This window comes from Cupressus sempervirens, chromosome 5, assembly GCF_028749045.1.
Source record: "Cupressus sempervirens isolate cs-2001-9-10 chromosome 5, ASM2874904v1, whole genome shotgun sequence".
Lineage (NCBI taxonomy): Eukaryota > Viridiplantae > Streptophyta > Pinopsida > Cupressales > Cupressaceae > Cupressus > Cupressus sempervirens.
In genome coordinates, this window is record NC_143122.1 from 621,424,037 (window position 1) to 621,451,010 (window position 26,974).

At 30.8% G+C, this 26,974-nt stretch overlaps 2 protein-coding genes and 2 non-coding genes across 4 annotated transcripts; 2 read left to right on the top strand and 2 right to left on the bottom strand.

The window, feature by feature from the left end:
- Nucleotides 1–514: 514 nt before the first annotated feature.
- LOC149557428 (17.8 kDa class I heat shock protein-like) lies at nt 515–1,725 on the bottom strand. The gene is made up of 2 exons (XM_089832073.1): nt 1,254–1,725; nt 515–998 (listed from the first exon to the last, which is right to left on the bottom strand). The coding sequence occupies exons 1-2, from the start codon at nt 1,468–1,470 to the stop codon at nt 730–732; spliced, it is 486 nt and encodes a 161-aa protein (XP_089688199.1). The 5' UTR covers nt 1,471–1,725; the 3' UTR covers nt 515–729.
- A 9,330-nt stretch (nt 1,726–11,055) lies between these two features.
- TRNAR-UCU (transfer RNA arginine (anticodon UCU)) lies at nt 11,056–11,128 on the top strand. The gene has a single exon. It is a non-coding gene; the product is annotated as a tRNA-Arg (tRNA).
- Nucleotides 11,129–20,684: 9,556 nt separating this feature from the next.
- On the bottom strand, nt 20,685–20,757 carry TRNAR-UCU (transfer RNA arginine (anticodon UCU)). Its single transcript has one exon. It is a non-coding gene; the product is annotated as a tRNA-Arg (tRNA).
- Nucleotides 20,758–25,098: 4,341 nt separating this feature from the next.
- LOC149557431 (16.9 kDa class I heat shock protein 2-like) lies at nt 25,099–26,212 on the top strand. The gene is made up of 2 exons (XM_089832074.1): nt 25,099–25,454; nt 25,710–26,212. Exons 1-2 carry the CDS (start codon nt 25,238–25,240, stop codon nt 25,976–25,978), a joined length of 486 nt encoding a protein of 161 aa, XP_089688200.1. The 5' UTR covers nt 25,099–25,237; the 3' UTR covers nt 25,979–26,212.
- The last annotated feature ends 762 nt before the right edge of the window (nt 26,213–26,974 follow it).

Genomic DNA, 26,974 nt, shown 5'->3' on the forward strand with positions numbered 1-26,974 from the left:
AAAGAAACCAGTCACTGACAACTACAATCTCGACGACCCATATAGTAGCAACGGTAAGAAGGAAACACAATACAAGAATATGATTGTCAGCAAAGCATGCAATAGCCATGGACAATGCGATGTGTAGAGAACGCCTCGCAAAATTGTAATTCATTTTTTTGGATAAATTTCTACTCTTCCTGTCGAAAAATTTCTACTCTTCCTGTCCTGGAGATGCACTTGAAAACATAAGTCTGTGGCCCAACTAATAATGAGATCTCTGTGTCCCAATTAATCTTAAAAAAAATCAACTTTGACTATTTAACACTTTTAATCTAGATACAATACTTTAACGTGTGATGTTTAAGTCATCTGCTTTAACTCTGACACCTTTCAACACCTTCCTATTTTATGAGCATCCAAACTGTACTTTCAGAGTGTCTCATTTTTATACATTTTTTATTGCATTGCAGAAAAAGGGGAAACAACAACCTCGAAAACGCCTGCATTGTAACGAGTTGTAACGAGAAGAAACTGACATTACCAATAATTTTTATATTAATATATAGTCGCAATTATTACATTTATTTACTACATTCACTCAAGCTTTTAGAAAGACTGAAAGTGTCAACAGGAATCACCCAGTCCTCTAAGATGAAAACCCCAAAAAAATCTTCACACAAAATCGCTCAAAACGAAAATCTTGACGAACCAAAACAGCACTCAACTACAATTATCCCTTTCTCTATTTCAGCCAGAGATTTGAATAGATTTGACTTCGGGCTGAGGCTGAGGTTGCTTTGGCACTGTCACGGTAAGCACTCCATTTTCCATAGCAGCTTTCACCTCCTCCACCTTTGCATTCTCTGGCAGCCTGAAACGCCTCAGAAATCCACCTCGCGATCGTTCAATTCGATGGTATTTCTCGTTTTTCTGTTCCTCTTCTTTGCTCCGCTCTCCGCTGATCTGAAGAATACGGCCGTCTTCCACTTCTATTTTCACCTCCTCTTTCTTCAGCCCTGAAACAGGGTGAGCACATTCCATTTCAATATCTTTCCAAATAAAGGAAATATTTTACAAGCAACAGATTCCCTTTGATATGCTTTCAAATTGGGGCAAAATTCTACAATCAAAACATTGCATTTAAATATTTTTCTACTAAGCGGAAAATTTGCAGAAGCAAAGCATCTCGTTCTTAGATCTTTTCAAATAGCAGAATATTTCTACAAGAAGAACACGATTGTTGATGAGAAAAGCAAGAATTTAATAAATACCAGGAAGATCTGCCTTGAAGATGTGCGCATCAGGGGTTTCCTTCCAATCGATCTGAGTATTTGCGACAGCCGCTGTATCCCTTGCAAAATCAGTGGAGGGAGACGTTACATCCCTGAAAATTGAGGAATCAAAAATTTGAAAAGGATCCCACGCAGCAAGTGAAAATGGATCGTAGACAGAGGACCTACGGCCCCATCGACTTGGAACAAGAGACATTTTGTAACGCTTAGCGATGAAGAGAGCTGTGTAACACAATTTATGCTTAGGAAATTCCGATGATTGGCCAAATTCCAGATGGTTGATATATATAATACTGAGAGGGCTGTGGAAAAGGAAGAGATGTTCCAGATGTTTCCTAAGCAAAACCAGAGCCTTCTGGCGGTTTTGGCAAGAACAGCGATGATGTTAATCTAGAGCATTCCAGTGGCATGTAGAATGACACGCCTGGCTTCCGTTACAAAAAGGTGATGTCACGCTTTTGAATTAATGGAAAAATTTTAATAAGACTTTTCTGATTTTTTATTGGTAATTTTTTGCTTAGAAAAATGTCAAATTTAGACATTACAACAATTAGCTTTATTCTCGAAGTTTCTACCATTCTCGAGGTTATGTTTTGAGTGTATTGAGGAAACTTATTTTATTTTTATTATTTCATTATGATATCTTATAGGACAATATATCTTTTTTTTTAAATCGTCTTATTAGCCTTTAGATTTTATGTCAACTTAGTAAAAAATTTTGTTACACATTTTATGTTATTATTTTTCAATTTATAATAATTAAATTTTAAAATAATATTTTTCTTTTAAATTTATTAAATTTAAAAAAATTATAGAAACATCTTTGTAATATGATCTTGAATATTAAGATAAATCTATTTTATATTTCATCAATACAAATGCTTCTATCTTTTTTCTCAAATGAATTGGCACTCACACATCTAGTGTGGATAACAGATGCATATCAAACGATACTAAATTTTCATTATTAAAAATATATGATATTAAATTTTCTTATTAAGAAATATTTGTTTTTTATAAAATAAATTGATATCCTTTTATCATCTTAAAAACTCTATAATAAATAACAGGAAGACTACATAGTATAGTATTACTTTCTAAAAATCAAGTTTCTTTTATCTTATCATAATTTCTTATTAAGTTAATAAGATTTAGTTATTAACTTTGACTCTTTAATCTCTCTACATTCTTTTCATAAATCAATTTTTTATTTATTTGATTTGAATTATATTTCATATAAAGGCAATTTTAATATATTTTTGTTTATTTATTAGTACTTTCTTCTATACATCTACTTTTAATCTTAAGATCTATTTTCTTTATTTTAAATTATTTTTACAATGTGTAAGATTTGATCTTTTAAATATCTAAATCAAGATTCTAAACATGAAATTGTTATTCCTTTGATTTCTACCTAATATGTAAGGTCAATTTGATACTCATTTTTTTAATCATTAGATCTATCTCAATAGATACTTCCTTTAGTATAATTTAATAATTCATATATCATTAAAAATCATATACATTTAAGGCATGATTTCTTAAACACTTCGAAGTACTAAAATAAAATCTAAACTTGCATCAAATTCATCAGCAATTGTTACATACCTAATTGTCATCTTTGAGAGTGTTTGATAATTATTGTGTTAGTACTAGCATATATATAAGCTATATAAAAGAACATGCCATGATGTATTAAGGCGTTGATTTTTTCAATGTGTAAGTTTTGATCTTTTAGATAAATAACATAGCTAAACTTAAATTTTAAAAATGAAATTGTTACTCTTTTCCATTTATACCTGACATTGGAAGTCAATTTGGTACATGTTTTTCTAACCATTAGTTCTATCTCAATAGATATTTTCTTCAACATAATTTAATCATTCATGTATATTATTAAAAATCATATACCTTAAAGGCATAAATCATTCCTTAAACACTTTGAGGGCATGTTTGGTAGCTGGAATAGGAATATGTTTTATATTTTTTGTTTGGTACATTAATTGGAATAGGGAATATGAATACATATTCCCATTTTGCTCCTAAAATGAGCTCATGTCCATTCCAAAAAATAGTTGTTATTGGAATAGTAATTCCTATTCCCAATATGCATTCCTATTTTCAATTCCTATGCCTACAGCCAAATGGGCCCTGAAGGGATAAAAGAAATCTAAACTTGAATCAAATTAATTAGAAATTGTCACATTTACCTAGTTATCATCTTTGATTGTGTTTGATAACTATTGTGTTAATACTAGCATAGATATACAAGATATTAAAAAAAATGCCAAAATTTATTAAGGTATTGATTTTTTCAACTTTAATTTACACGTGACTTGAGTAATGACAAAATTAAATACCTTGATACATCTTGACATATTTTATATAAAAAGATTGTTTGTATGCTAGTAACAAAAACAATGGATGTAATACATTAAATAATTAAATTTGATTAAGGTTAGGATTTCTATCATAGCTATCATTGGCATTAGGGTTACAATTTATATCTTGGTTAGAGTTAGCATTAGGGTTAGGGTGCAGATTTTAAATAAGAGTGCACAAAAGCATGTGTTGCACATAAGAACATGTAAGACATATAGGAGCACATAATTGCAATATTCGAGGCATATCTGCAAGTCTACAAAGAACTCTTGAACTTAAATAAAAATCAATTTATAATGCATCATCATCTTGACAATAGAGTTCATATTTAAAGGATTTTTTACACAAAAAACTTCTATGTATTCTTTATACACATAAGGGTCTAAAAATACTCATTTTGAGTTAATGTCTCATATATATTCCCAAGTTCACTTTGATCATCACCAAAATTACATAATTTAAGCCTTGTACTTACACATAAATTCCTCAATATGATGAGTTATTGATCACAATAAAATTGGTTTAACTACTAACATGTTATACTAACTATTTGGTATAACAACATGAAACTATTGGTCCATTTGAAATTTTTACAACCAATATAAATTAATTGCCTAGTGTCTATTACAAGACATAAACTATTTACATATAGTCATCCTTAGTTATATCTCTTCCCAAATAATGTTGTTTTGTCCATAATAGATACACTTCATGGAAGTGGTTGGTTGGAAATTTATGTACTATAGTAAAGCAAAGAGAATCTACAATTTTATCACTAACTATGATTGTATATTTTTGTATTACAACCAACAAACAGAATGTTGATTTTGATCCTTCTTCTAGGTCTAACCTATTTTACAACCTATGGGGCAACAAGTTGGAACAAATAAGAGATTGTTTCATGTGGAAAATTGTATTTTGATAGATTACAGGTACTAAGACTCCCTCATGAGATTTGAATGTTTTCAACATTTGCAAGGTACCAAAAATTGTTAAGCATATTTTTTTCCTATGTTTTTGCTAAAGACATGAAACATATTTAGGACTATCATTAGTACTAATATTTTAGTTTTAGAAGTGGTCTTTAGTTATAGTATGAGCCTTAAGATAGAATTTATTGTCTTTTGGTCTTGTCTTCTTGTTGAAATTTTATAATACATTTGGAAAATTATTAATGAGAATGTGTTTAGCAGTAAGGATAGATCCCTTACCAAGTCTCTAAGGAGACTCATATCTAGTTCAATATGGACTTGCTAGTGACAAAAATGTTAAGGATTTCAAGAACCAAGTTTGAAAGGCTCTTACAAAATGGACTATGAGGAATTTCAAGTGGGAGATCTGACATGGGTATACTTGGAGGAGAAGAATGGAGGAGAGGAAAATGTTTGAAATTGCACTACAAAATTTTATAATAGAGATAACAGAGCTAAGATAGAAGAATATGCATCAATGCAAATGCAATAGCACCAATGCGAGAAGATTCGAGTCTTATGGCCATTTGGGGCAATAATGTACTTTTAGAAAATATAGTAGATCATCCTTACAACGAGTATTGGGTAGAACAAAGTACTAGTATGGTAAGATGGCTCCAAAAGCTAGAAATTTATGGTAAAAAGATCCAACTCTTGATAACAAAATATCACATATTATAGTCTTTTATACCCTCCTCTGTACATTCTCTTGTATTTTTGAATAGTTGATTAGTTAGAACTATGAGTAGAAACTTATGTAATGTTTACTAAATGATATTCAATACAAAAATCTATAAATAGATAGATTGTAGTATTCTCTAAAATTAAAAATATTTTCTTCAAATACAAATATATCTTGATATTTTTTATTTTTTTTAAACACCAAATTTAATGCTCACTTGAAAATAAAATATTTGTCTATAATATATTCAAAAACAAATGTTCTATTTATTATTGAATTTTCAACTATATATATGTATGTATGTATGTATGTATGTATACATACATACATACATACATACATACATACATACATACATACATACATACATACATACATACATACATACATATATATATATATATATATATATATATATATATATATATATATATATATATATATATATATATATATATATATATATGTAGTATATATATATATGTGTAGTATATATATATATATATATATATATATATATATATGTAGTATATATATATATATATATATATATATATATATATATATATATATATGTAGTATATATATATATGTAGTATATATATATATATGTAGTATATATATATATATATGTAGTATATATATATATATATAAATAATACAAAAATAATTATATAATATCATAGAATTCAAAATTAATAGTCTCTTAAAATAAACTCAATTTTTTATCTATTTTTTATAAACACTATAAATTATCTCTCAAAATCATATCACGAATTTGAAAATTTTAGATACATATAACAATTGCTTTTAATTTGTTTACTTACTAGACACTACATATTTTTATAAATAAACGGTTACAATATTTTCATAATAAAATAATATCATAGATATTCATAAGAAAAATAGATGAAAATAATCACATCACTATAGTCCAAAGTTTAAATAAGACAATACAGGAAAGCATAAAAACGTGAAACATATTGGAAACAATACAAAAAAAGAAAGGATATTCTTAATATCATCTATAATTAAACAGATAGGCTTTTCACTATGGGCATTTCCCACTAATGAAAAGTTGTCCTACACCTAGAAGGTTGTCTTATACTTGAAATTTTGTCTTATATCTAGTACTTAAAAAGGTGCATGCTCCAGAAAAAATGGTGTTGCCAAAAGTAAGGGGAAGTATAATAAAAGAACGAGAAACACTCTTTTATTACTAAAACTATATTTTAGCCAATAAGGACAATGACACATTTTTCCCAAGTTGATTAGGGGACTGGCCTATGACTTGCCACAGAGCTACTACGCTGGGCTTGTTCCCTGCTTCAAAATGACACATTGACATGATTTGATGTGTGGCTAGAACACAATGTGGCCTACACATAGTGCAACATCCTCTTGTTTTCTTTGTCTCTTGAAAAGGATTTGTAGCACAAGATTTCAATAGTAGTTGATAATGGAAGGAGAAAATGGAAATTCTTCTATGGGAAGCAAATTGAAGAAAGGCATGTTAGACACAGGTACTACCATCACTGAAACTATGTAGAATATCAAACCTTTCTACTTTGGAGTATATTAAATATTTTTTCCTTGCACAGGTGATTTGGATTACTAATTTCTAATATTTCATATTTTGTTTGATAATCTTGCAATTGAAGAAATTGGCAGCTAAAAATGATGAGGAACTAACTCAAGCAGATCTTTAATCTCAAAGAATTAGCATGACCTCCAAACCAATTAATTCTTAGAATTTCTGATGGCACTATAATTATGATCTCTATCATCAAGGGTTTCTTTCACCCAAATTCTTAGTACACATGGTAACATGTATATATTGTTATGTTATGTTTTGTTGTTTTAAAAATATAGAAGACATAGAAAGGGTAATTGTCAAAGCTGAAAAAGGGCTTTCAAGCTCTAAAAATGAAGTATCCTTATTTAACTTTTAATACCGGCTCTATGGAAAAATCAATTGAAATGAACACAAAACATTAAATTTTTATTGTTTTCTTATCCATTTAATATATCATTTGTAAAATACTTTCATATTCTTTAAGAGTTTGTATTATGATTAACTTTGTTTGTTTTTATGGCATGATGCAAACTTCTTATTAGTTATGCTTAAATGTATTTACTTTTGGGTTGTGTAGTTCTCTTGAAGACATTTGGTCTATTATGTTCTCAGTTAATGCAATAAAAAAAATTTACCTTTAAAGCAATAAATGGAAGTAATTTTCTAGTTTTTCAGTTTCTGAACTATGAAATGCTTCAGTGGAAGTAATCTTTTATATTTTGAAATAAAATAAAAAATCTTAAAACTATCTTCGATTCATTAGGTAAAAGATATTTCCAATCGTTATTCTGATTCATAATTTGGATGGAAAAAATAGCTTAATATTTAAGTATTCTCACTTCAACACTCTACTAATAATGGAGCAAGAAATGTCTATGAATTTATTTTAAAAACTATGTATAACTATTCAATCAATAGTTTTTTTCATATGAAAAATAACTATACATACATTTCCAATCAACATTTTTGTATTCAAAAGTTAAAATATATATACTAAATATATTTATTGCAATTTCTTTTAGTTTATCATAAAACAGGGAATTTTTAGCCTAACTGTATGCATCAAAATTAGCTATTTATATTAGCTGATACCTTCTTTTTCATTTAGGCTACTAGTAGAACTCAATAATTTGTGCCAAGCACATTGTACTTTAGTACATTGATATTGTTTCTGGAATCAAACTTTTAAGTACAAGGTTTTAAAGACTTGTTTGATCTAGCATTTAGCATACTGTTGAAATGATTATTCTATTATATAGTTTCTCCTAAAATGTAGGAAAATGTACATTTGGATGAAAATAAGAAGGTGTGAAGCTTTACATAATTGGCTTAATCATTAAATTATATTGTTAGGTCAGGTTAAAAATTGAGCCTGAACAAATCAATCATGAAAGTGAAGACATAAAAAGAATTACTAATTGATAAAAATGTAAAGAACTAAAAGAAGTAAAGAGATAATGAGTTGTGTGTTGTGTCTATCAATTGAATTGGGGTCAAGAATAAACAGATATGCTTCTAACAACTAGTAGCTTGTGACAACTCTTCTTTGCCATTGCTTTTAGCTAAATTGTACTTATTTCCTTCTTCCAAAGAGACTGATTAAAGATTTATATGCAATTTTTATATATTATAGTGGTCACAATATTCATCTGCCACATTTAAATCTTATCGGAGGTACAGAATAATAATATTAGTAATAATTGAACGTAGCCATTTTTTAAAATCCTTCATACTAAAAAAACTAACTACTAGTTGTGATATGAAAAGAAAAACTCAATGAAAACACATTAACAACTGAAATCCAACTTATCTTTCCTGACCAATTTTGGTGGTATGTCATTTGACCTGCTTGGTTGGCAGAACTATTCATTGAGATACGTTTTGATTGAGACAATATTAACTTATTATTTCTCTTCATTGAGATATTTTTAACATTTGCGAGGAAAATCCACATTCCTAAGACATCTGTTCGAAACTGAAACCAATCTGATTGGAATGTTTTCGATTTTAAAAGAGGGAAGCAGTGCAATTGCAGCCTTTGTTCATCATGTTATAATAGTTTATCAGTCTATTAAAGTGATATTAAGGGGTGAATGTCAAAAGTGCATATACCGAGGTTGTCGAGCTTAGTTGATATCCAGTTGTGGGATAAGGAACCATTTTTTAATGTCAAACTCTCTGTGTGGTGTCCCTCATACAAGATAAATCGATCAAATACAGACTCTTAATAGTTGACAGGTAACTGCACTGTTACATTTATATATGAAATAAAAGTTTTGTAGGGTCTCTTTCCAAAGAGTTTTAAAAGCTATGATTAAAGAGTTATTTGGTTACTCACTGAAAAATCGGCATTGTCCAGTGGATATTGTCGATATTGTCCAGTGGATAGCAATCTCATCTCCTCAATAGATGGGCTGCATAACAAACATTGAAAGCAACTGCATGGCCCTGAAAGTCAACTAAAAAACTTTAGGGTCAGATTCCAATCAATTTTCATCTTATAAAAGTTTTATTAAATTGTATTTTGTAAAATTTGCGAGAGGTAGTACAATGAGGTTATTCCAAGTTCAACAGTTGTTGTACTCCCTTGTTTCCAACATCAGCATGATTCGGAACTGCAAACCGAGCTGCCTTCTCTGGTTGGTCTCAGAGTTATTAGCTATTGAAGTTTGTTTGGATTGTGCTGGGTGAAGGAGAATGAAATATGGAACAATGACATTTGTGATAGAGAAGTTCATTTTCATGCACTCATTTTCTTTCTTTTTCGATTCTCATTTCGTTTAGAGAGAATGTGTGCCTCTCTTATTGTTGCATTAATTGTTATTGTTCTTGGCCTGACCAAAGCTTAACATCTCAGAGCATAACTATAGTACATGAAGTGTTTACTGGAGGACTTTCTGCAAATAGAAATAGGTTACGATGTAAAATAGCATTGTTCTTTCTTTCTTTGATAATTCATGGCTGACACAATTTTTCTTAGTTCTTTTTCAATCTCGTTTCTTTGAACTATAATTTTTAAGTTAGCAACCCCGTTTACTCCTCTTACTTATCTATTGAAAAACAATAGTTAGTGCACACCTGCATTGGCTAGGCCCTACAACAATTTTGTTTTTATTCATGACTAATCCATTCCTATGTTTGTTTTGGGGTAGGTTGATTCCCGCAACTTATAACAATGTTATTGATATTTGACATTAATAAATGAAGTAGATGAGATTTGGAAGGTTGAATAAGTGAGTAAAATGTTGGAAGGATACTTCATCACTTTTTGAACTAACGAAGTACTGTATAATATAAGTCAACCATGTAAATTTTGCTTGTGCCATTATGATGTTTCATAAAAATGCTTCACAAATATCTCTACCTTGTGTTGTTGTTAACAAAGTATAGAAAAATAGAAAGAGACTTGATATAGGGCATTTGGAGTGAAGAAGAGTAGATAATTATGAAGAAAAGGGTAGAAGTGATGCAATAATCATGGGATGCAATTGTATCCCACTTTGTCTGAAAAATGGCAAAAAGGATCTTTGAACCTGGATCTATGAAGCTGGCCATATTGAGATCCCATGTTGAACTCCTGTATATTAGAAAGCAATCATTCTTTTAAGTTTGTTTTAGTTGAATTACAAGGCCGGTTTTTGGTTTTTTTATGGAAGGGAAACATCATAAACTATTCTATAATGGAAAAAATAAAATTCTATTTTTTTATGGAAGGTTCAGACTTGCAAGGCATGAAGCTTGCGAGCTACCAACCAACGAAGGCCAAGACAATTTAGGAATTCCATACGGGCCCACTCGTACCTGAAACCTCTTCGCCTCAAGAGCATCCACACCGTCAAAACCACCCGGAGCACGATCCGGGCCTCATTCCTTATGATTTCTTAGCCTTGCACTCAACAAGACTTATTCTGAACATTATAAAATCAAGACTTACATACTTACTCTGTTCACGACAACTAACTTTAACATTCTTCCTTGCTAATGCTTGTAAACATGTCACCATGGACTACTCCATTGCCACCTCTTTTGGTGCAAGCACTAGTAGTATAATAACAATTCAAACCACTAATTATGTTATTCCACTGACGTATTTTTCAATATTACAGGTGTACGGAACAATCTCCCATATTTTCGTTAGTTAGACTACTTTTGTTAGGCAGACAAACACAAGCGCCCGTGGCCTAATGGATAAGGCGTCTGACTTCTAATCAGGCGATTGTGGGTTCGAGTCCCACCGGGCGTGCATTTCTCTCTGAAATTTTCGCATTTCCAGTCCAAGAGATCTCCTCTCCTAATCTAAAATCTTTGGAAGACGTTGTTTCTTTTCCATGGACGGTACAACTATGATGCCTGTAATTTCTGCAACATCTGAATCTCTTATAATAAGATCCTCCGAAGCTCCTTCAATATGAGTTTCTAAAATATATCCTTTTAAGTTATTTGTCTTCCGATTCATAGAGCTTATATTTTAATAAATTGTGCACTGAATCAAATGTGAGATCATTAGAATGGGATTGCCCACACTATAGCGCTACTGGGGGTGTTTGTGACAACTGAAAGATAACTTCCTTTCAGAGTAGCATAAAGATTGTATTAAACTCCTAATAGTTAATGCTTTAAGGTTTTTTTTTTCATTTATTTTCTCTAATTTTCTATGCATTTTGATAAGTTTTTTTATATACTTTTAACTACTTGTGTTATTTAGGTCAATGCAATATATTGTGTTCTTAATTGCAAGTCTTTGTGATCAATAGAATCAGTCATTTAATTCATTAATCAAGTCTAATAATAAGTTAAAAATATTTTTCTCAAAAAAAAAGTGTACATATTATGTTAATATTTAATTTCAAGCTTCTATGATTAATACAACTAGTAAGTTAGAAGTATTTATTTAAAATTTTATTACTAATTATGTCTTATGTTAAATAATCAATAAAATATAATCTTTAATTTTATTTATGATGAACAATAAACAAATTTATGATGAATAATAAAAAAATTATAATCTTCTTTTGTTAGATGATAAAATCATTATTATAATTGTGATTGATAATACAAATTGTAGTGAATTGTTTTACTTAACTTTCAAAACTTAAAGAAACATAAACTATACTACTAGAGAATACAAATTAATGTATATTTAATATTAATTTTTTAAACATGTCTACTCTTAAAATAATTTGAAAAAAGTATTAAGCATTCTTTTTTATAATTCTCTCCTTAATATCTTTTAAAAATCTTTTTACAAAAGATTTTTTTATAGCAAAGTTGTGATTTTAATGTCAAGATTCATAAATTAATGAACACTAATCAATTTCTATCTTTAAAGATTCAAGATACAAGATCAAATCATACCAATTGTGTATGAAGTCAAACAAATTGAAAAGTAGAATAATGTCAAGGTGGACCTCTACTTATGCAAGACAAATTGGAAAGTAGAATAATGTCAAAGTGGACCTCTACTTTTCAAAGATATGATTGCAATTAGTCTTGTGTCACTTATTTTTCATTGTATTTAGATATGTCTCTATATGATTTAAGATCTTAAAAAACTCTAAAAGAATCACATCTTTGAATTTCATTAGAATGGAATATTATGATTTTATTTTAAAAAATAAAGATGTTCCAAGATGTTTGGCTTGGTTTTTTGCATCTTTGGTGGAAAATATCACATTCTCTTCAGGAAACTATTCTTGTGAAGTGTGAGCTTGATGGGGGTATGGATCCGGTTGATCTTGCTATCTGTAATCGCCTCAATTTTCATCTGCAGGATGGGGTTGCAGCTCATAGGTTTCCTTCTATGTCCAAGCAGCTTCACCATTAGAGGAAGGGTCGGGTTAACCGGGATGGGCACTGGACTCCTCCTCCCTGTGGAGTTCTGAAAATTAACACTGATGGTTCTTCCCGTGGGAATCCTGGTTTGGCTGGTATTGGCAGAGTGGCTTGTTGTAGTTTTGGGGATGTTAAATTTTTCTTCTCAGTTCATAAGGGTGATTATACTAACAATCTCATAGAAGCTCAGGCTATTTTATATGCTGTGGAATAGTGTTGCTTGCGGGGATGTAGTAAGATTATCTGTGAGTCTGATTCACAGGTGGTTGTGAACATGCTTTCTTCGCAAGAGCTTGAGGATGTTAGTTGGCAGTTGGCCACTGTTGTTAAGCAGATTCTTTTCTTCTCTTCCTCTTTTCAATTCATTAGGTTCACATATATTCCTCGTGAATGGAATAGAATTGTTGATTGTTTAGCCAAATGGGCATCTAGTCATGATCCAGGTTGGAATATTAGGGATAGGAGGCAACTGTCCTTTGAGATGGTGCAAGAATTTGATGATCTTGTTGCTCAGGATCGAGCTCCTTGTTGAGCTCTCCTTGTTGTATTCCTTTCTGTCTTAATAAATTTTTACCCCTCTTTTTGCTATTTTAAAATAGTATATCTTCTTTTTATATTTGCAGAAAGGCTACATAATATTGAAATGGATTTTTTTAAAAAACTTTATTTCTACCAATTACTATTTAGAATTTTTTTTTCTATTTTTTTAAAGTTAAAATGAATTTTTAAAGTTGTGAAATGATCAAAATCATTTATCCTAGCAATGATTGGCTAATAGATTTAACATCTTATACATGAATTTCACAGAATGAGCCAATATTTTAGGAGGCACTACCACATTTTTAGACCATATCATTTTTCAAAATTTATTAAGATTAAGAATACACAATCACATTTTATATTTTTCTTAAATCATTTATAAAATATATTGTATTTGAGTTTTTCTCTTTTAATTCTTTTACTTAGTCTAAAATTATTTTGAACATTTTAAATTATATTAAAACAATACTAAAATAACTTTAAACTTAATACAGTTTTACTTTGACATTCAATTAATTTAATAAATAATTATTTCGCTATATTATAAATAAAATAATATGTATAAATATAATTTTAATTTTAATCTTTGGTAAGTTTACATTATAATTATATATATCATGTTAAATAATTATTATTTATAAAATATAATATTTTTAAAAATTAATATATAAATTAATTACTTTAATTTAAATTATTATTTATAAATATATTCTATTATGTTTTACTTAATTTAATTTACATTAGAACTACAACAAACTATTAGGCAAATACTAACCACTATGTGGCACTTATTTTTAAATTGTTTTTGTTGAAGTTTTTCATAAAAATGGTGTTTTTATACATCAAGAGATGGTATATTCACTAAACTCAATATGATTGTGTTGTTACACATCTCTAGGAATTAATTTTATTCTTAACTGAGGGTCTGTTTGGCTATAGGAATAAGAATATGGGAATAGGAATACGTATTCTTGAATTGTTATTCTAGAATAGAAAATAAGAATACATATTCTTGTTCTTGTTTGGTTCAATCAAAATTTGATGGACAATTCATAGACCCAAAAAAATTATGTTTTCTAAAATAAATAAAATTGGAATCAGAATACGTATTCCAATTGTAAATGCTCATTTTTGGGCAAAAATTGGAATCTGTATTCCTATTCACAATTCTAATTTTGCGCACCCAAATAGAGAATTTGGAATTTTAAGAATTTACATATGCCTATTCCACTCATATTCTTGCTGCCAAACAGACTCTATATTGATTCTTACTGAATAAGTATTCCCTTTCAATATGGTTTGAGTCTCTAGAGGCTAGAGGATGTTTATGTTTAAAAGCACAACAATATTTCTAATCATGGAAAAAGAAAATGTGGCTAATAACAAGCCAAATTACAAAAATTATCAAGCATTTTAACCAAATTCCATCATAACCAAGCTTTTAGTTGGTTGACATTCACTTTTAGAACAAGAGCTCTTGGAGAGCTCAAGTCCCTATTTTGTGCAAGATTTAGAAGGTATGCTAAGGCATGCAGATATTTATCATTTTGCAGATATTAAAATTTGATTTATAGGAAAACAATTTCAAATACCAAGGACATGTTAGAATTTGAAAGATGTATTTTCATTCATTGTAGTGTTTGATCTGGCTCATAAAGAGAAAAAGCATCAGGAGCCATTGATAATAGAGGAGAATTGAAGGGTTGGGATCTCTTCCCTCAACCAAAAAAAAGATAGATTTTTGAAATGGTTACCATAGTGCTTTACTACAAGTGAGTAGTGTTTCCTTAAAACTAACTTCAGTGGAATGCATGAGTTACCACTCTAGTTATATCTTACCCAATTCTATGGTAACAAAATTATTGCATTTATACAATAATTACTCTGAATACTTGGATTCAATGGTGTGAAAAATGTTCACCTCTTTTACTATCCATCTGAACTATAATTGCCACTTGTAGTAATAAAATATTGAGATTAAATTGTAACAATGATAGCACTAAGTTGCAACACAAACACGTTCATTCCATGGAATTCATATATTTGACCCTGAGCCACACGCTATATAAAAATGTACATAACAAAAATAACATGTATACCTTCCCTAGCATATAGCCCAATGCCTATTCTCTTCACTCCCTTCAATTGTAGTTATTATTGTGTGTGATCCAATCTGTCAGCATCTTGCTCATTTCATAATTACTCTAAAATTGTGCTTGTTCAATTTCAAGCTCATCAACCCTTTAATCTACAAAATAGATGGTACAATCTTTCACAGCATGTTAAAATAGAACCAAAAATTCACCCTTTAGTCGGCACCCCAAATGGAGGGACCTTGCCACAAGCAAGATCTTTGCATAGGTGTTAAAGAATGGGACAGTTGTCAGATATTGTAAATGAAACGTAGCACAACCATCTTATGACGTTGGTAATTGAAATTCATTTTCTTATGTTTCAACTTATATAAGGAAAAAATCTTCATGGAATTCTTATGCAATCAGTCAAAATGCATTTTCCATTGTTTTTGAATTAAAAGTAGCCAAAACTAGGGGGGTTGGCCCTATAACAATCAAACTGGTCAACAACCAACAGATAACCAAATACCAAAACTACCACCTACCACTTAATAAAACAAAAACAAGGTTCAGATCCATAATTAAAAGAGTATCAGCAGGCGTAACATACATACTGCCTATATTAAAACAAGAAAAGCTATAGTAGTATATGAACAAAGGCATGAAAACCTTAAAACCCTTCAAGTTCGATAACTAGCAGATTAACAACATAAAAAAAAGAAAAGAGAAAACAATTAAGGCTTCTTAACATCTTTCCTCCCCAGGAGGATGTTAGCCCAATCTTCTGCAAGGAAGTCAAACAACATTTTTGTATCCTCCTTTGGTAGGTCCCTCTTTGAGTCCTTAAGTAGGTTCAGTGTGGTGGCAGCAACATGTGTCACTTTGACAACAAACTTTGTCAGGAGGTGCATTCTCTCCTCTAGCACATGAATTCTTTCCCAAACCTCACTGCTAGCCTTCTTTGTGATCTCCACGTTGACCTCCTACATGTCACTAGGAAAACCATTCACCTACATCATATTAACTTCCTGCACAATTGGGGGGTTAGCTTAATCCTTGGACAAGGCCTTAACAAGAGAGGAAATCATTATGTCCACACATCCAAGCCCGATGGTTACTGAAACATGTGACACCTCCTTTCTCTCCTTCAAACCCTCATCCGAGCCAAACCGAGAAGAGTATGAGATCTCCTCTTCCTCCTCCTCCATTCCCCCTTCTCCAAAAGTTGAAGCCTTCTCTTTCATTCTCCATTTGGGGTGGTCTATATTATTATTATTATCATGCTATTCTTTATATCTATTTAGTTTTATTGTATTTAATCAGTTTTATTGATTAATCTATTCTCATTCAACCAATTAGATGTTAATACTCATTTTTTCTTTTTTTTTTAGATTTAGATTTTTATAATGTTTATGTGTTAGATTTATACTTTCTAAAATTATAAAAATTATTTTACTTTTATTTGATTAGCTCATATTCTTTTGGTCTTGTAGGAGTGAATTTCCTAGAAGCACTACATAATAGTTTAGGATGAGCTTATACAAGAATAGGAAGTTAAATTTTTTAATAGAATTCACTAATTAGAGAAAACACTGCAAACCTTGCTTCTCCATAATCATTTTCAAAGTCTTGAAATCAATTTAGGGATCTTGCAAGCTTTTGACATTACATTTTAGTAGATTTTACCACTATTAAGGAAAGAGAGATTAGAAACTTGCTAACAATGTTAAAAGAAAAATTACATTTTTAAAATCAATTTAAGGATCTTGCAAGCTTTTGACTCTACTACATTTTAGTAGATTTTATCACAGTTAAGGAAAGAGAGATTAGAAACTTGCTAACAATGTTACAAGGAAAACTTCAAAAATTTAAATCAATTTAGGATCTTGTTTTAGTAGATTTTACCACTATTAAGGAAAGAGAGATTAGAAACTTGCTAACAATGTTAAAAGGAAAATTAAAATTTCTAAAAATGAATTTTTTAAATTATCAAAAAATCATAAAACCAACAGTTTTACAACATTTTCGGTAAAATAATCATAAAATCGACGGTCTTACAACATTTCCGATCAAATAATAATTTTGGGGAGCAAAGCTCCCACAATAAGCCTATCAGCTCAATAAAAATACATATAAATAAGCTTTTAAAATTCATTATATTCTTATTTCAACAAAGATTGTGAATTAATATAAGTCTACAATCATCAAAATAGAAACATATTTAAATAGAAAAAAAGAGAAAAAAGAAAAAACAGAAACATATATAAAATAAAATAATACATATTTATCATGCATATATATTATACATATTATAAAATCATACTTTTGTATATTATTAAATGAAATACTAAGTTGTCTATAAGTATTGATGGTTTACTAATAAATTTATTTGTCATATTGATGGTTCTCTAAAATTTTAGCCTATCAATTCATACAGTCATACAATTTTTCAGCCTATCATATATAGTTAAAAGGTGCAAAAACAGCCAATACGGCCATCAAATTCTAGGCTTGGTCCCTGCATCTCAGTGTAGAAGGAATTGATTTAAGTAAACCTCAAACCCAGTAATTGCTTCAGGATTTAATACATATAGCTTTTATGATTTTGCACATTCATCTGGAGGGTTCCACTTCAAAAAGGTTAAATCATCTATTTTTGAATTCTATGTTTTAGATGATTGAAGTAATTGAGATGGCTTGAGCCCCTACAACTCATTCTAGGAGGAATCGATTCCGATCGCTATCCAGTACATCTCAGACTCAATAATTATTTGGGAAGTCATTATATATGATTTTTTAAAAGTCTGAGCACTCTATTTTTCAATTTTTTGTTTTAGGTAAACTGTATAATTGATTCTACCTTAAGAGCCATTTAATAATAGCTTAAGTGGCTTTCTAATGGATGGCTTGGAAGGAAAAATACTTGCTGAAGATTTTGTAAATGGTTTGGCAAGGAAAGTGGGTTTAACCTTGGACGAAACTTAATGGTTAAGCATAATTGGATGAAGAGGGTTTAATCTTGGAGGAAAATTCGTGTTTAAGTGTAATTGGGCTGGAGTAGTACAAGGATGGGTAACCTCCTTCTATGAGCATCATCTAGATGCAATAAGTAATGGATGTGGCTATCCTCCATCCAAATTGTACAATTGACCAATTTTCAAAAAATTAAAAACATCATGAATTTTTGTGGAAATCTTAGCATTTGATCTTCATGATCTACATAGTTTATAGTTGAAAACAAAAAAAAAGGAAAAAAATCACTATGTTTTTGTGAATTTGAAAAAAAAAAATGTTTTCTCTTTAATGCATTTTGGATGTAGATTAGCCTATCCCATGATTGCTAGGTGTTCCATTCATTCTCATGAAAGATGAGTTCTTGTGAAACACTTTTCAAGAAACATGGACCAATGCGGTTGACTCCAAAACTACACAATAGAATTTTGATAGCAATATCACAATGATTGAGTTGCTTTCTAGGTTTTCTTATTTTTATTTCCACAAAAAATCATGACAAGATTTTATTTGATTTTTTCCATTAAAATCAGAGAGTGATTTTTATTATTTTGTCCTCATAAATTATGTTTTTTTGGGTTATAACTCTTTTTTCATAAAAAACAAAGGCATGCAATTTCAACATCACATTTGAGGGTTTGATGGTTTATTCACAAAATCATGATTGTAGGTTTTTGCTAATTGTTTTATCTACAAAAATGGAAGCTTTTTGGCTTTGTCACCCAAAACCACGTTGGAAGGATTGTGGTTGACAAATTGTGGTAATCTTGGTCATATCTAGAAGTTTTGTAGAATTAAGGACAGTCTTGGTGGAAGATTCATGTCATAAAGCATTCTAAAGCAAAGGATACAAGCTTCTTGCATTCATGGCTAAATAGCATGTAGATTATCTCAATCTTCTGTAGGGTGGTTAGTAGAATGATCATCAATGGAGGGAATAAAAAAAATTATCTGATGGTTTGTAATGGTTATTCATTTAGGATCTTTACTTTTCATATTTAATTCTTATTTAGAATGTTTTTGGTCAGTCTTCCATTTCTATTTTACAAACTCTACAAGTAATCTCTATCTAGGAGTATCCCTCCTCTTTATTTAATGTTGAATATCAATTGATTATCACTTCATTTCTCAAGTCCTAATCAAGAATTCAAATCCAAGATTGCAATGCATATCCTATTCAGAGATCAAGAATTTCAAAATCATGTTGGAGAAGTGTTTTCATTTTAAGGTTCTTCAAAAGTTAGCTTGCATTTCATTATCCATAACTTTGATACAAGATTTCCTTTCTCTTTGTAGTGATTGATATGTGGGATGATGAAGGATGATGATCAAGCTCAAACAAGGGAAGATGAAGGGCAAGTTCAAGAAAAGGAATTGAAGACAAGACTCAAACCTTAAAAGGAATTCCAAAATTGAAATGGAAGACTCAAATCCTACAAGGAGATAAGACAAGATGACATCTTATATATCTAAGACAAGATGACTAAGGATTCCAAGGAAGAATGATATCTCTTCTTTGTGCATAAATGAAAGTTTACAAGATGTTCATGTTGAGGTGAATGCAAAGTTGAAGGTAGAGGATTAAATTATTAGACTGTTATAATTGTCTGATTCCCACTGTTTTGTGATTGTTGCTTATAAGAGAGCATCGCCATGATGATGTACCCATGATGTTGGATGTCCCTAGTCGACATTTCATTTAAGCAGAGCAAAGTGGAAGTTTGCGTTTACACCAAAACTCGCAGGTGTTGGCGAAATTCCAAGCCTGGCTTCTAATCAATGAGATCGATAACATCATATCAAGAGTGTCAATTAGAGAAAATGTTTTGTAAATCTTTGTATTCCCTTAACATAAATTATATGTCGTGAGATCATTTGTCTTTGAGACATTTTGTCAAACAGTTAAGTTAATCCATCATATGATGCCTTATGTGAGAGTTCATTCTACAATCTCTTAAGTCACATTTGGAGAGTATATTACCATATGACTTCAACCGATAAACAGTGAACAGAATATAGAGTTTGAGCTCTCTGGACTAGTAAGCCCAATAAATGCGAAACTTGGTAGAAACCGAAGCATATGTTTCCTCAGTCTTACATGAAGACATTGTTCATTCTCTGAACGTTGATGACTGTAATCTTCAAAATTCTTTTGAATTAAAATGTAAAAGAGATTGAAATATTAATGCCCTAATTAAAGGAATCTGTAGATGTCATGAAATGGTAGATCTAGTCGATTAAAAATTAAGGTGAATTCGACTTGCACAGCGATAACTTCAATTTTTCATGCCATCAAATGGTAGAAATGAATGAAAAATGAAGAAAATTCAGAGAGAAATGCACGCCCGGTGGGACTCGAACCCACAATCGCCTGATTAGAAGTCAGACGCCTTATCCATTAGGCCACGGGCGCTCTGGTGTTTGATTTAAACAAAAAATCATTTTTCACAGCATTCTGTGCACAATTCATCTCATTCAGACAACATCTAGTAAAACTAATTTCACGTGATGTTAAACTGTCATCATACTTAATGTCTATATTCTTGTTGTCAAATACAATGTAATGTTCGCAACTTTCCATAGAGTGAATATAATGTAAAAATATGGGAGCGAGTGCATATATCTAACACTCTCCCAATTTGTCACTTGCAACCATCAGAAATGTCAATGCTGCCATAGATATTTTCATTTTCATTTAAATATAAAAATACATGTTTTCTATAAAACCATGCAATTTTATATGGAAAATAATATCCAATATTGGTAGACTCTATTTTATAAAACTGAACATTTATCTCTACTACTGAAAATTGATGGTGGAAAAAATAATAATAAAATATTTAATATTATACTTTTAAATTTGTTATATTTTATTTTTAAAAATATTATTATTATTAGATAAATGAATTAGATTAAGTCTTAATTACAGTTTGATCATTAAAATCTTACGAAAAAAATGTCACAGGCTTATAGTTGCTTGTCACTAAACCAAATAGTTGGAAAAGAACGTTAATAGTTAGACCAATTGTACTGGGACCAATAACACATGATATTGAAACATTTGTGTATTAGGTTGCAAATTTTGTGGCGATGAACTTGAAATAACTACTGTTAGACCCTTGTGTGTATAGGATCCCAAGATGTTTCTTATATAAAAAATGCTTGAACTATTTTTAGTGTGTGAACTTCAACTTCAATGGATTGATTCTTGTTGGATATGAAGTCCAATGGTCATACTAACTATTCATCTTCTATGGCTCTATGCTTGAAGGCTATATGTAATTTCTATAGATGACTTGTGCAATTTCATGTATTGTGTTGTATCATATTTTCAATTAATAAAGCATTCCTTGCTAGAGTGTGGACATAGCCACAATTGTGGTGAACCATGATGAATATTGTGTTCTTGTACTCATCTTCTTTGTTTACACTTTTTCATTTCTCTGCTCATCTTCAAGAGGTTATATCTTTCTTCTCTATGAAGGCAAAAATATCAATATTTGAATAGAAATATTGCATCAACAACTGTGAAGTTGAAGATGTAATGAGTTTCTTCTGAGCAATAAGAATACCAATACTTGCCCCATGGGTGTTTCCTTGACATATTGTCAAGGTTTTACCACATATATCTATGTATTGTTGTTTCTCTTGTTCTTGTTATTTATTTATCTTATTATTTCATTGCATTTAACTTGTGTTGTAAAGTATATTGTTTTTTTTTTGTTCTCGCAAAGGTATCCCCGCGATCCAAGGCCCAACAGGTTCTCTTTACGAGGTGAGCCTTGGAGTGAGACTAATCCTCTTTGGCCACGAGGTAGTCCAACATTGCCCCCAAGTGTCTACGGTGGGGTGATTCCGAGTTAGGGAGTTGAACTTGAGACCATGGGGAATTACCCACAACCTCATACCAACTCGCCTAACCTACAAGGGCTAAAGTATATTTATTTTGGTTAATGCTTCCGCTTCCATAACAGGTAAAGGTGAACAAAGAAGCCCAAATGTCAACAAAGAAGAATATTGAATTAGTGATAGACAAGATATTTGTCCGACTGGATAAATTTTAGTGTGTAGAGGTATTTGGAGGCAAATTGACAGACATGGAACATCATTATAGTGGGGAAAATTGGAAACGAGATGTCAACGATTTCAAGGAGCAAAATTGGAAATGGCATTTTTTTGGTTGGGCATTGGAATAAGATAATAATGATCTTCTAGATATTGTAGTTTGCATTGGAGATCATGTTGTGGATGGGGATAAAGCATGTTTTGAATCCACAAAAGGTAGTTTTATTTTATTAAAGATTGTTGGGCAAGTGTGTGCCTAAATTTTTCATAAGAAAAGACATTTTTAATTTTGATATAACCTGGAGAAGACTCATTCAGACTATGCTGGAACAAGCTTCTAGCAAATTTGAGATCTCATCAAGGCCTTGTTGTTTTCTGACATTAAAAATAGGTAGTAGGGGATGATATTATGCATGATTGTGCCAGTTGAATTTCACAGGGCAGATTGTTGGGATATGAAGCCCAACGATCACACCAACTATTTAGCTTACATGGCTCTTCAATTGAAGGCTATATTTAAGTTCTATAAATGAATTGTGTAGTCATGTATCATGTTGTATTAGATTTTTTATTAATAAAGTATTCCTTGCCATAGTTGTGTTGAATCACAATAAACATTGTGTTCCTTTACCCATCTTTTTTTTAAACATTTTATTTATTCATTTACTCATTTTATATTTGCAATGCTTATTTAAGTGCAAGAGCTCTTTGCAAACTTGTGGATATTCCTAGCATATTGTACACTTATATGCACTTATGTGCTTTTGCATGTCTTTCACATTCTTATGTGAAACATATGCTAGTTTGTACTCTTGTATACATGTTTTCATAGATATATTCTTCTATTTTCAATGATTGTGTATGCGAGATTAGATGGGTGCTAAATATGGAGCAAAGAGGGGCAAGTTTCTAGGGAAGCCAATCTTTTCTATAACTTATTTGTCAATAGTTAGCTCAAAAAGGTGTTTTTTCAAGACTTTTTTTATCTTCTTTTTTAAAAATCTCTTAAAGTATGCTTTTATATTTGAATAATTATGTTCTATGCTCTCTTCCATATCATGGTGTCATTACAATAGCATCTTAGAACATAGATACATCCTATTGCACTAGTTTTGACTTGTTAGGCATCCTTGAATGGGTTCAGGTGTCCTCCATGTTATGAAGGATTGTAGAGAAGCGTACAGATTTATGGTTGGGCATAAAAGTGCTTTGACAATGTTCTTCCCTATGAAGTTCTCAAAAGAGATACATGTTAGGAGTTCCTATCAAGTTTATCATCATTATGTATTTTATGTACTTAGATTATTTGACTTAATATGATCTCTTGCAAAGGAAATAATTCCCATGTGTATTTTCTAATCTTGGGGCTGTTTTATTTTAACATTATGTCAAAATGTTTATTATGCCTTTATTCTTATATTTGTAGAAGAAATTTGAATTTACATTCCACATCATGTGATTAGTTGTAGTTGTGTACTTTAAAATTTCAATAATATAGATTTTTTTAACAAAAACTATATTGTATTATCTTAAACATGAACTTCTAAGTCATAACATTTAACCCATCTCTATTTTAGCATCTTACAAGCATGCCTTTCATTTCAATTTTCCATATACACTTTAATTCCTATATGTTATGTTCTCGAGATATTATGACTTTTATAGTAGTTCTTTGGGATTCATCTTTTAAAGTGATTACAATGTGGTTAAGTTGTTCCCACTATACAATGAACTTCTAACTTTAAGTTATTTTGTAATAGTTCAAAATTCAAAGAATTTGTTCCTTAAGTGAAGAAAATATACATTTTTGTTTTGATTAAGTAGAAAAGGAAAATCCTCCATTCCTTCTTTTGATATGTCTTTACGTTCTCAAAAATACTGGACCAAAATGTAAATCTTGATGGTCTATAACTTTTTGGGCTATTTGCCCTCTTGTTGGGAACTTTGGTGTGTCCCTCTGTTTTGTCGGGTGGTTTCCCACAGTTGTATTTTGATCTTCATTGTTATATCTTTCTTGCCTTTTGTTAAAAAGTTTCGGGTCCTTTCAAAATTTGTTTTTACTTAATCAAAAAAATATACATTTTTGTTATTTTCCTATGCCTATGTGCATTTTTAGGTTACATAAGTTGCATGAATACCAATACTATTTTGAATTTTTTAAAAAGCATTGAAGTTGAGCCATCTTGAATACCATCCTTATTATTGGGACATTGAAAACAAATAATAGTTTCATCTCTTTTCCTGATGGTTGTCTTGCTTTTTCCTTTTTGAGGATGTGAAAGGGGTTCAGGGCCCCTTCAAAACCTGTTTTTACTGTAATCTAAAACAAATTGATTTAGATGTCTCAAAAAATCAAATATTATACATTATAAAAATAATTCAAAATGGAAATGATCTTAAGATTAAAATTAGATATATAAACGACGAAATTAATGAATAAAAAAATGTGTATAAAATATAAAATACAATCAGATAAATACACAATTGATCTATGAAAAGAATGAAGAGAGATTGAAGAGTCAAATAAATAAATAAAAATAAATTTAAAAATTACAACACCTTTTGTAACGAAGCCACGTGTCTCATTCTACCTGCCACTCGATTGCTCTAGAGCCTACAATTACATCATCGTAGCGGTTGCCAAAACCGCTAGAAGTCTCTGGTTTCGCTCGGGAAACATCTGGAACAATACCTTTACCAAGGCCCTCTTATGACTGCAACAAGTTTTAGCATTATATATATATGAACGATCTGTAATTGGCCAAGCATCGGAACTTCAGAAGCATAAATAATTTTGCAGATCTTTTTTCGTCGCTAAGTCTTACAAAATGTCTCTTGTTCCAAGTCGATGGGGCCGTAGGTCCTCTGTGTACGATCCATTTTCACTGGCTGCTTGGGATCCTTTTCAAGTTTTTGGCTCTTCAATCTTTAGGGATTTAGCAACTCCTTCCACAGATTTTGCAAGGGATGCAGCCTTTGTAGCAAATACGCAGATCGATTGGAAGGAAACCCCTGATGCGCACATTTTCAAGGCGGATCTTCCTGGTATTTATCAAATTCTTGCTTTTCTCATCAACAATTGTGTTCTGCTTGTAGAAATATTCAGTTATTTTAAAAGATCTAAGAACGGAATGCTTTGCTTCTGCAAATTTTCCGCTTTCAAAAAATATATTTAAACGCAATATTTTGATTGTAGAATTTTGCCGCTATTTGAAAGCATATTAAATGGAATCTGTTGCTTGTAAAAAGTTTCCGGTATTTGAAGAGATATTAAAATGTAATGTGATTACTCTGTTGCAGGGCTGAAAAAAGAGGAGGTGAAAATAGAAGTAGAAGACGGGCGCATTCTTCAGATCAGCGGAGAACGGAGCAAAGAAGAGGAGCAGAAAAATGAAAAATATCACCGTATTGAACGTTCCCGAGGCGGATTTCTGAGGCGTTTCAGGCTGCCAGAGAATGCAAAGGTGGAAGAGGTGAAAGCAGCCATGGAAAATGGAGTACTGACTGTGACAGTGCCGAAGCAGCCTCAGCCCCAGCCTGATGTCAAATCTATTGAAATCTCTGGCTAAATAGAGAAATTGATGCGAACATTTTCATTGACTGCTGTTTGGTTTGTCCACATTTTCGTTTTGAGTGGTTTTGTGGGAGGGTGTTTTGGGGTTTTCATTTTAGGGAACTGGGTGGTTTCGCACTCTGTTTCTGTTGGTATTTTCGGACAGCTTAAGCGAATGTACTGCATCAATGTAATAATTGCGACTATCTATTAATATGAAAAAATATTGGATACGTCCGTTTTCTTCTTATTACACTGCAGGTGTTTTAAGTTTTATTTCCCCATTTTAATCAAGGACGCATCTAGTTCCTGCCAAATGCAATAATGTTTGAACGAATTAGAAAATAATTAAATGAAAAAGTAAACTAACAAAATTCTGAGATGGTTGGATTTGGACAGGAAGAAAGGTGTCTGGATTTGGTTGCCAAATAATTGGTGCACTTCATTGGATCCAACAAATATAGAATTTGTGAGTTCTAATTTGAGAGGTATTTGTACAGACATTCAGTCTGAATTCTTTGGACAATTTACTCCAGCCAAATGCTTGCATGTTTATCACACCATTTTTTTTAGTTCATGGAGCACTTAAAAGGCATTCATAGTATACTGAATTGACAAACATACCCTAACACTTGTAATGCCAATACGAGAAAATTAAGACAGACCAAAGATGCATCCATCACATTCCAAAGAGAGAAACCTAAGTGAAAACAAAAATCCTCATTTTTTGAGAGAAAAGCATATTTTGCAAAATCCCATATATTAATAGAGAAACCCGTGTTTAAAAAAATTGCAATCCATGACATACTGGGAACTCACATCAATAAGCATTTTATGCAATTTTCTAAAGATTTATGTTGCATGCATGAAACCTCCAAACATATTGCAGCTATTTCATGCAATTTCCTAAAAATTTTACTTAAGGGCTCGTTTGGTTAGTGGAATTAGCAAAATTGGATTTTGATTCAAAGCTTGGTTTTGTCAAAATGGGGTTTTGAATTTTGAAATCTAA